Genomic DNA, 12,210 nt, shown 5'->3' on the forward strand with positions numbered 1-12,210 from the left:
TGTTCAAATCTTTCATTGAGGTTTAAACATATAAAAAGTTGAAAAGACAACAACAGAAACATGTCAGTATGGTGAGATCATTTTTAGGCTACATTTCAACACATAGGTATACTGTAGATAGTGGTTGTCAAACCTGGTGGTTAAACTGTGGTTAAACTGATTCTGATGTTGCATTCTCATTTTGCTGGGGACCCTCTGGAACACCCTCAAGAACGCCTGGGGGCCCCCGGACCCCACTTTGAGAATGATATGATATAGTACTTTATTGTCAGTTCACTGAAATGTGTCTTATGACACAGCAGCCATGTATTAAAACATATATACAAACATTTGTAACACATCAAGGCATACATACCGGTACATTTGCAACACATCAAGGCATACATGACATGCATGCTGAGTCCCGGTGCAGCCCCTGTACCATCACTACTAGTGAAGCTGTTGTGGTTTATTTTCTTTGTTCAGTAAGAAATGGCACTTGATTCAAGAACAATTTCTGGTAATTGCATCTGCTCTGAAAACAGCTGTATTCTAAAGACAATCCAGTACAATTAGGTTAAATTACGTTGTTTCTTGTTGCTCTATAGCTGAACTTCTGAAAACTCTATACACATTCCTGGGGCACTACAATATTAAGAGTGATAATCTTATAGGCTATGATACTTTCATACATAGTGCCATCTACTGGCGAAACATGTATCTGATTATGTACATGCATGTAGAGCACACAGACGAATGGACCCTTCAGTCAATTCAAGCAGTCAGAGGCACACATAATGTGCACGCACACACATACTGGACCTTTACTGCTCAATAAACAGTGCTGAGTGGGCTCGTTACAGATTCTGCAGACTGTTGGTTATTTTGTGAGAGCTTGATTTAAATCAAGAGATAGCCTATCAGCATCCATAGGCTATAGCAATGCCAGGATTTGTTTTATCTTATAGTCTCCAGACGTACAAGAGCTCTAATAGCTTAAACATCGATTTCTCAGCCAATGTGTCTTACAGCCTTACAGTTGAGAAAGTTATCCCACACCCATAAGACAATGTTAGCAATTCAGCAAAGCTCTCAGGCCTTATTAGCAGTAGAAAATGCATGACAATTGAACATCATGCACCCTGCCCTCTCAAGGATATTGACTTTAAAAAGAAATAAAATGTAACCAATCGATTGAACTTGAGTGTTTTTTTCCCTCCTCCACAATATGATAGAAATAATGTGCCGAAAAATAGGCTTAAAATGTGTTGCATTAAGTAATTAAGTTAGCAATCAAGCAAATGTATTACTATTAAACTAAAATGTCTGGAGCTGTCCATGGTGCTGACTTTGGAAAATGTGGTGGCATCGCTGCTTCCCCAGTGTTTCTTGTTAAACGAATAAGGATCAATAGCTGACCCAGTATATATAGGCTATAGGCTACAGTAACTCTGACATTGTACAAATGGAACCAAATGGACCCGCAGGTTCCGTAATCATTTAGCACTGTCAGAGTTAGATTTCGGCAGTGTATAGCCTCGAACCATGGCTATTATCCACATTGTTAACTGTATTACTGTTTGCAAGGTTCAACACTGTCCCACACACACACACACACACATGTGATGGACTGGCCGTGCTTCTTACAGTTAGCACCCTCCCTCTCTATCTCCACTCCCCTGCACACAATGTGCGTCTCTCTCTCCCCCAGCAGCAGATGTGAACTGTCCCCATCACTTTCTCCTCGTCTGTTATTTGTGCTTTACGCGGCGCTACTGTAACTGTCTGACTGTAAGCCCAGCGGATTCATTTTGAATTTGTCATTTGGATTTATTTTAGCCATGAAAGATCCATGTGTCTTCGTTCTCCCCACCTGTTCCTTCCTTGCCTTTCTTCTGTCGGGTGAGTAGCCTAACAGCTGTGTAGTTTATCCGGAGAGAGATCTTGATACTTGTTGCGTTACTAGTCTTCTGCTACTGCTTTCCCCTGTATGGTTGAATTAATAAAATATATCTATAATTCCAACAGTTGAAGAGGAAATCAAATCAATAGTTTAAAGAAGCAGAAGAATTTGGTTTATTATCATTAAGACAGTCCTATATGATGCAAATCAGGCGACTTTATTTTTCTTTTCTTTTTTTCCCCTTTTTTTTGCGAGATATAGGCTACAAACCAGTGATTAGTTCCGTTGTTGTTATTATGACTCTATTAAAATGAGAAGGCTATGTTTCCATAGTATCCCATCTTATCCGGTATTATATCACGGTTTTTAAATGATGACATTTCACAGCTGTCGTCGTGTGTGCATTATGAAAGCCCTGCACGTCACTGTGGCCTTTGATTTAAAGCAATTAATTTCCCCTTTACATCTTCTGTTCATGCAATATATGATTCTTTGATTGCTTCCTTATATGAGTGAATCTGACCTTCAAAGGGAATTCAAACCATTAACCAATTTTAGGAGAAAACTGTCGTGTTAAAAACGATTTATATGATGAGTTATCGAAATAGATGTGACATCTATGTAATGCATTAGAGTCTAAGACAAAACAATAGAAATGAGTCATAGTGAGTCAGTGTATCACTGTTTCTGCTGAAACAACTGCAATTTCCCTCTGGATAAAGTTTCTATCAATCAATCAATCAATCAATCAATCAATCAATCAATCAATCTATCGATCTGTCTGTCTATGCCTTTTCTGTCGGAAATCTGCCAAAATTGTAGTGGTGTGCATTTCGTACTATTCTGACCCTGTGCTCTGCAGGTGTTACCTGCTCAGAGGCAGAACACAAGCTGTTCTCTGTGATATTCTCCAGCTACAACCAGTACATACGGCCTGTGGAGAACGTGTCAGATCCGGTGATTGTACAGTTTGAGGTGTCCATGTCCCAACTAGTCAAAGTGGTAAGTATAGTGACCCATATATGTGGCCATATCCCCCCCCCCCTCTCTCTCTCTCTCTCTCTCTCTCTCTCTGCTGCTATTGGTGTCTTCTGTGATATGCAGCACTTCCACTGTTCCACTGTGGTGGAGTTTACTGTATAGAGCATCACGTCGTTGCTGTCATATGGAATTCAGGATTCAAATAAGAAAATAGCTGATCTACAAGCTCAAAATGACGTGATGCATTTTGAACTTGTAGATCTGCTATTTTAGCTACTTTTGTTTGACACTGCAATATTAATTTAAAAAATATATATCCCACGATTTTATAACCCATTTTCCACCCAGTGCCAATTGCCTAAGCTGTAATCCTGGGCTTTGCTCTCCCTCTGCCAGCCTGGGTTGGCCCCGAACTGAGCTCATGAGGACACACCGCTTCTTATATCACCTGAAAGGGAGAAGTTTCCCCAGTTGGACGTAGCGCGTTTTGGAAGGAACACATTCCTTTCCCCTCCATTAGTCACCACGGCTGGCATTATAGAGACCAGGATTACTGCATGTTTTTGTGAGGCTACCTACCCTAGGAGACACAGGGAGAACATGCAAACTCCAAACAGAAAGGCCCTTTCGCCAACCCCACCTAGGGTGTGGGCGCTGATGACGCGGAGGAGAGAACACGCCCCCAGCGCCCACAGCCTCCCCCGGCGGGAAACGAACTCCAACCTCTAGCTGTGAGGCGACAGCGCTACCGACTGCGCCACCGCGCCCCCACGATAAGAGGTTTCTGCCTGACAGAAACAATGTGCAATACAGTTCAACTCCACCACAGTGGGACATATTTCACAGAGCTCAATGAGTTTCCATGTCCTGAGCTGGTAAGACGAGGCATTGCATGAATAAAGCATTGAACGGGCCCTATGCATTCACTGCATGTGAACATGCCATTGATTCATTGTGAATAATGCCCACAAGGAATACACATGGATGTAAAGTACAGTATATGGAGCACCACGTTGCTCAACACTTCATCCTCATATTTAGTTTAGTGACAAAACTAACACGGTTGCCTGAGATTTCACCCACTTAAAAAGGCTTCGAAGAAGAACAGCAATCTTGATAAAGAGAAAGGCTGTTGTTTTAGCCTATGCTTTTATAATCATCAATGAGACAAAATAGTGGAGACAAAAAACCCACTGCTCATTTGAAAGGCATCCTTGCCTGAAGCTTCTAGATCTGGTATCAGAAACAATCAATTAGGAATTAAATGTTTAAACTGTTCCTCGTTTTGCTGGGGACCTGCCTGTGGGTTACCGGACCCCACTTTAAGAACCAGCACTGTGATAATTCTCAAGCCGAAAATGAAGAGGAGATGGATGAGTGGTTGTCAGGACCAATTGACTGAAACACAGGCCCACTTCTAAAATGTCAGCCACAGGGAAACTGATGAGTGATGGCCTGTCACTGTGTGTTTTTATGAGGTATTATTGGTACTACTCTAAGCTTGAGATTCGAGCTATAGTGTCTCCTTGCCAGTGCAATCCAGAGTGATCCCAGTTTTCTAAAGCTGAGCCTCGATCTAAGGAAATGCAAAGACATAAAGGGCAGCGTGAAATGCAATTGGTCTTAAGAAAATGGGGAATGTCAGCTCTGTAGCGCTGCTACTCACTTTTTGGAAAATAATGTTGTTATAGAGCAGCCGTTCCCAATACTTTTCAGTTTGAGATCCAAAATAGAAAACTTGTTCAAACTATTTCAAAAATAGCGATCAGATCTTGTATATAGCAGATCTATAGATCTATAGATCTAAAAATCTGGATGTTACTGTTATAAAGTGTTTATTCAGAGCTGGGCAGGTAGATGTACTTTAGCAAGCATCAAAATACTAGGTTTGATGGATAGCCGTTATTTCCTCCCTACGTGCAACACCTCCAGCCTCTGTCGGAAGGGACTGGCCTACGTAGATTACAGCAGCGATACATGAGCTCATTTAAAACATCAATAGCTCATTGGCTGTGTTGGCTGAACTTGGCTCAGCCATCATCTTCCAATAAGGGATATTGCATTGTGCTGCTGGCTCCCCAACGTGTTTGTAAGTTGCCATTGATAGAGTCAAAGATGTTCCTTAACAAACACAAGGTCACATGTTCAGTGCAGCTGCAGCCAATATGTCCATGCTATTTGAAAGTGCCCTCAAGAAGCCAAGGGCAAAGTCCCTGCCTGTTCAAGCAACACCGTTCCACACTCTGACCCTTTTGATAAAACATGTACATGAATGTTTCCCAGAGCTGCAGTACTTATACTTATACTTATAATATACTGTATGATGTACATTGTTTGTCTTTAAATGTCTTGATGAATTGACACAGGACCTCAATGGAAATAAACCCTGTTTTAGCATTATTTTGTATAAATGTGTGCCACTTTTTTTTCTTTTTTTTTTTACTGTCAATCAATCAATCAAAAAAGCAGCCTAGTAGCACCTAAAGTTTCTGCCAGGAGCTCAGGGGCCATATGTACACTATGAAGGGTGTGTGTGTACACATTCTGATCACAAATCTATGCAAAGATCATCGTTTATGAAAAGAAACCTGACATGAGAACTTAGGTACTTACCTCTTCACATACTGTACTATACGGGTGGTGCATGCATATTTTCACAGAATATGTTTTGCGACAAGAGATACAAGGAGAGAATATGCAGGAACAATTATATATATATTATATATATATATAAAAATAATTGCTTCCACTCAGTATAATAGTCCAATAAAATGTCATAACAACATTAAAGTGTTGTAACTGTGTTCTGCTCAAGAGCAGATAAGAATTTGCTACTAAAATGACATGAAATCGTATTTTCTCTTCAGTTCAGTGCAGAATTAAGTATGAGTAAAGCAAAAAGAACACAAAAGGGAAAAGTCTGGGCAAGGCTGTCTCCCTGGACATGGTGAAGATGCCACTGACAGATGTTTGGCCCAGAAAGCCAGCCAGGCACTGGCCCAAAAGAAAGATCACTGCAGTGCCCTGTCCTCCTCCAGTGATTGTGTCATTTGCCTTTTGGGCACTGTTGTGCTTTTTGGCCTCCCTTTTTAAATGCCTTAACTTTATTATTTCTTCTGCAATGCATTGCCCTGAACCGATGCTACCTGTATATTGTATATCATGTTTGATATGCTACTACCAGACCTCCAAAAACTATAGATTTTCATTGTCTACCTGGTCAACTACCTACCTTCGATTTCACAATCTTACCCTAACCAATTAGGGGTAAAATGGAAGTGGATACATGCACATTCTGTAATTCCACACAGATTTCTCCGCCACGCCTTGTTTTAATGTGAAAACATGCAGGCCTATGTACAAAAGAGGACAAAATGTGCCACAGAGGCACAAAAATCCAGGTCCAGGCACTCAGGTGGATTTAGAAAAGGCCTTTATTTATTAATGGGATAGAACATTAAAATACACCAACGTGTGGACAAAAAAAAAAAAAAAACAGGTGGACAGGTGTGTCCACAGTGAGGACCTGCAGTCTGCAGCCTACAGGCCCCCTGGTGGCATCCTACACGTGTTGTCTACATATGAATGAAAGGACAAAAGCAGGGTATACCTATACAGTCTGTTAAAAAACTTTACCATGGTAATTAATGTTCTAGCCTATTATTATTTATTTATTAATGGACCTGGATTTTTGTGCCTCTGTGGCACATTTTGTCCTCTTTTGCTCATTGTGTTCCCTTTCATGAGCACCGGTGGTTTCAGCGATACCAGTAGCGCCCCTGCTATCTTCTTTCTATGCAGGCTTATGTCTTTTCATACATACGGTACATACCGGCACAAAGACACCCTTACAGAGAAGCACAGAACAATGTTTATGTATCCATTTAGTGTGGACCATGCGGTGTAAACTTTCATCCATACCCCCTCATACCCCCAGGTCCACATGAATGGTTAATGCTATGCACTGGGTCATGAGATTGGTTCAATCACGGTCCGAGTAACCCAGGCCTATCCCGCTCACAATACTCCCCCCCCCCCCCCCCCCCCCCCCCCCACCCAGCTTTATTACGTTGTGGTAAGTGTCAAAGTTGGGACTGACTGACAGCTGTAATGTATAGTGTGAGAGACCCCATGGCCCACTTGGCTCCAGGCAGCTCATGGCAATATGCTATAGGGGCACGAGGGCTCAGGTGTTCACTGAATACTGTTCTGCAGGAACAGTAACTACTGTAACTAATATTGTATGGATGAGATGATCACCTGTGACAGCGCTCGCCTGCTCTCAAAATGTATTAATTTATTACTTGAGTTCATGCTCCATTTCTTTAAAATTCAATTTTACTTATAGGATCAATTCTTATCTGTTTTCAGGATGAAGTCAACCAGATCATGGAGACAAATCTGTGGCTGAGACATGTGAGTTCTCTTCCCGTCCACCGCAGTAACCTGTTTGTTTAAATGGACCTTGAGCAAGGTCACCATGCAACTACTGGCCTCTCTGTCATATATGACAGTATGTAGGCCAGCAATATATTTACTGGCTAGATTCAATTATTGATAAGAAGGAGCTTTCAATAGGATTGATCACCCTCGCCCCAGTCATCGGAACGTTTTTATGAAGATGCACATACTATATATAAACTTTGTTAACTTCTTATTGTGAACTACTATAAGAAGGTAAATATATGTATACTTCTTATCTAAATGCGTATGACATATGTGCATGTACTTCGATGAAGAACTATAATTATGAAGAACAGAAACGTTTTATTACACTGAGCTCATCTTGCCGAATTCTCTGAATGAACACGTGGAAATCACAAAACAACAAAACATTTGTTTAAGCATCCATGAGAACATCAGATCTGGGATTCAACGTGTTAAACATGATCCAGGTTGGCCTTGAATGATCTCCATTTGTATTGTATAACTATATTACGTGGATTAGTGGTTGTGTTACACGGCTGATCCCACATACTGTAGTGGCGATATATGCCATGGTGCATGGCACAATGAACTCATTCTGAGGGAAATGATGATCAGTACAGTTCTGCAGTTCCTCCCTCTGGTACAACCACTAAGCAAATGCCCTTATCTGTGCTGGATTAACCTTTGTCTATATGGTGCTCACCAGCTGTCTATTAAAAGATAATTGCGTAACTAATTATAATTCAATGCTGTGTACTCAAACACCATTGCCCTTTGGCCGTTTTCAATACTGATTTATTGAACTGTAGACATATCTTTTCTCCCCCAAACGATTGGGTGGATAGTCCTTCCATACCCACGATGAGAGCAGCATTCTGGTGTGCGGATTTTATTGTTATTTCATATTGAATTTTGTATCCAAAACCCTATTCGCCCCCTCTATTGATGCACCTTCTCTTTATTGGTACTGTACTGCTCTTTTTTCCTCTTATCTATCTTTTTTTTCTTACTTCTCTGTAACTTTGTAAATACTGTATACTGCTATGCTACAACTGGACAACTGAATTTCCCCCTTGGGATAATAAAGGTATCTATCTATCTATCTATCTATCCATCAGGAAAGGATGTGCGTGCCTTTGTGACACGACACCTTTTTCATTTTGTGGATAGTCCTTCCACCCAACACTTTGGTCCCAAACAAAAAAAAAAAACGACCACAAAGTGTACCTATACAAAATGTGTAGGGTTCATCAAAAGGCCTTTCCTCTAGTGCCACCCTTTGGCCAAAATGTCATGTTGAATCCAAAATATCAGAAAATCTAATGGCCGAGCATGGGGATCTACACATGGCAATGTCGGTCAGTGTGGGTTCAAACCCACTTAGGTCATAATAGAGCTAAGGAGCAGCATGACCTTTAGGGGCTGATGCTAGGACTTTTAGACTTGTTCATTCTTTTCTTTAGATACTTTTTGGGGCTTTTATGCCTTCATTGATAGGACAGTAGACTGACAGGAAATGGGGAGAGAGATGGGGAGTGACACGCAGCAAAGGTAGTCGGGATTGGGAATCGAACCAGCGACACGCTGTTAGGCTACACTGAGCCGATATGGTACGCGCCTGGACCGGTAGGCCAGCGGGTGCCCCATACTGTGAGCTTTTGATATGAGAAATGACAGCATGTGTCAGCTAAACATGAGCCTATTTATAACCTATAACATTTATGTAATGTAAGAGTTTGAATGAGTCATGAGTCTCATGACAGGTTAAGATAAATAATTTGTATGGCCAAATAAAATATGTATCATTAACACTCTCAGAATAGTTAAGTGTCAGTTTTAGCCAGTCAAGGCATCACTCTAATATTGTCCAACTATTAAATAAATGTTGTAAAGAGATATTAAGTCACAAACTTCATTGTACAAAATGTTAATTAAGCTAGATTAAAATAATTATGATAATGGCTTTATTTATGACTAGAAGAAAGTGCAACATAACTAATATGCTGCCAAAATGGAATGCTACTCTTATTGCAACGTTTGCACGATGCAAAACTTTCTTTCTTTCTTTCTTTCTTTCTTTCTTTCTTTCTTACAGATTTGGAATGACTACAAACTCAGATGGGATCCCAAACATTTTGGTGGTGTAGAATTTATCCGTGTGCCGTCGAACAAGATTTGGAAGCCAGATATTGTTCTGTACAACAAGTGAGTTCAAAAGGGAAATCATTACCTGTAATGCTGTTTCATTAATAATATACACAGTGTGCACAGATAACTGTGGTATCATCATACCACATTGCATACATATGCTCATTTTGTATGTACAGTACATCCATAGATTCTGTTTGCGCTGTTCTTAATGGAGTGTAAAGAGCAGACTGCAATGGAATGATGATGCTGCAGTCCATACCGGTATTTACGGTTAATGGCCCTGTCACACACTAGTCAATTGTCTAAAGCCTTCCAATTCAATCTTCAGTGACTCATCTGTCCATTACCAACTCTGTCTGCCACTCTATCTATTTTTTCTCTATCTGTTTCTCTTTCTCATTCCACAGTGCTGTTGGAGACTTCCAGGTGGACGACAAAACAAAGGCTCTGCTTCGTTACAACGGTGATGTAACCTGGATCCCTCCAGCCATATTCAAAAGCTCCTGCAAGATTGACGTCACCTATTTCCCCTTCGACTACCAAAACTGCACCATGAAGTTCGGCTCCTGGACCTATGACAAGGCCAAGATCGACCTTGTGCTGATCGGTTCGAGCATTAACCTCCGGGACTTCTGGGAGAGCGGTGAGTGGGTGATCATCAACGCCCCGGGATACAAACACGACATCAAGTACAACTGCTGCGAGGAGATCTACACAGACATCACCTATTCCCTGTACATCCGGCGCCTGCCCCTCTTCTACACCATCAACATGATCATCCCCTGCCTCCTCATCTCCTTCCTCACCGTGCTGGTATTCTACTTGCCCTCTGACTGCGGCGAGAAGATTACCCTGTGTATCTCCGTCTTGCTCTCGTTGACTGTCTTCCTGCTTGTTATCACGGAGACCATCCCCTCCACCTCGCTGGTCATCCCTCTGATTGGAGAGTACCTCCTCTTCACCATGATCTTTGTCACCCTCTCCATCGTCATCACTGTCTTTGTTCTGAATGTGCACTATCGCACACCAAAGACTCACACTATGCCATGCTGGGTGCGGAGCGTCTTTCTTGGGCTGCTACCCAAGGTGATGTTCATGACCAGACCAGAGAAACCGGAGGAACCGGAGAGGGACTCTTTGTCTGGGTCTGGTGAGCTGCTGCCCTCCAGGCCCTGTGCTGTCCACTCCTCGGGTACTTTACCGCAGAAGTACAAGCCTCAGGCCCTGGCCACCAGTGCAGTGTCCAGCTTGGCCCATCGGCAGCGGCTCTTGCTCAGCACAGAGCTCTCGAACCTCAGCAATCTGAGCGGGGACCCCCAAAAGGCTCTGGCCCCAGGGACTCTGTGCAGGGAGGGACGCTGCACCTGCTGCTGGCACCAGAAGTCTACGAAGCTACCATCAGACTCTGGGGGAGGGAGCGGGGGTCTGGGCAGCCTTGGGCTCCTCAGCCGAGGAGGGGCTGCTGGGGTCGCGGGACACGGAGGAGCTGGAAGCCCATGCTCCAGCTCAGAGTCTCTGGATGGAGGACTCGTGCACCTGTCGCATCTTTCACCAGAGATCAGGGAAGCCATTGAGAGCGTCCGGTACATAGCTGAGAACATGAGGTTACAGAATGAAGCCAAGGAGGTGAGTCTATAGAAATGTATTCCAACATGGTGGCCTTGGCCATTTGAGGGAGGTTGAACAGTAAAGGAATCTTAAATAGATCCACTGTGTTAACTCTAGCTAAGTAATGAAAAATGACAACGACCTGGGTTCAAAATAAATAAATAAAAATACAGAAGTAGCTCCTCGAATGCAACAAGATATCTATTAGTGCTACTGAAGTAGTGCACAGAGTTCAAGCAGCTTTTGAACTGAAGCATTTTGTGAAGCATTTTGCTCGCTGCCTTTGCATAGCAGGGTGCCTCGTGATTTTATGCTCTATGCCAGTGTTTCTCAACAGGGGTACAACAGGGGGTGTGAGAGAAAGTGTAAGATGGAAAATGTTATTTTACTCTTATGTTTAGACTTTGTGTGAACATTCTGATCCATATTGAAAACTTGACTAGCGCAACTGTTACTGAATAGAGAGCAGTACTTAATTTTGAGCTTTTAATATCAACATATTAATAAACAAATAAACAAGCACTGCCATGCTGCTCTGCTTTACAGAGAACAGAAAGAAGGCATTGTGGTGGTAGGCTGCTACAGCCTGTGTTTTACAGCCTACAAAACGCCCAGGCACCATTCTACATAAACAAATGTCAATGTCACGGCAATGAAAATGTATTTTCACTTTGATTCTGTCCCAGGTTCAAGATGACTGGAAGTACGTTGCTATGGTGATCGATAGGATCTTCCTGTGGGTTTTCGTCCTGGTGTGTATCCTCGGAACAGCTGGACTCTTCCTGCAGCCTCTGTTGCTCTTTGACGACATTTGACTCACATGGAGACGGAACCGAGAGACTCCAGACTCTTTCAAGTAAATGATTACACATTACAAATCGTTGGCGTGGGGCAGAAACCTTGTATCTCCATATTTCAACTTTTTTCCCCCCGTACATTTATGCCCTTCTTCGTCATACTAAAGTGTCACTCAAAAGTAGCAAAAATAGCACATCTACAAGCTCATGCATCGCAATGTGATGCGTTTAGAGCTTGTAGATCTGCAATTTATTTTATCTGTGGGTTTTATAAATGTTTAAGTATTAACAAGCTTGTGACTAAATAATAACTACATTGGATGCATTGGAACACTGCCACTTTCAGAAAATGATAACATTTTC

At 42.2% G+C, this 12,210-nt stretch overlaps 1 protein-coding gene across 1 annotated transcript; it reads left to right on the forward strand.

Annotated features, from left to right (window-relative positions):
• Positions 1-1,820: 1,820 nt before the first annotated feature.
• chrna3 (cholinergic receptor, nicotinic, alpha 3) lies at positions 1,821-11,865 on the forward strand (the record flags this gene model as incomplete). The annotated part of the gene is made up of 6 exons (XM_080730186.1): positions 1,821-1,881; positions 2,745-2,884; positions 7,235-7,279; positions 9,387-9,496; positions 9,850-11,068; positions 11,737-11,865. 6 exons carry the CDS (start codon positions 1,821-1,823, stop codon positions 11,863-11,865), a joined length of 1,704 nt encoding a protein of 567 aa, XP_080586312.1.
• Positions 11,866-12,210: the final 345 nt, after the last annotated feature.

Source organism: Nannobrachium achirus, assembly GCF_963921795.1.
Source record: "Nannobrachium achirus genome assembly, chromosome: 7".
Classification (NCBI taxonomy): Eukaryota; Metazoa; Chordata; class Actinopteri; order Myctophiformes; family Myctophidae; genus Nannobrachium; species Nannobrachium achirus.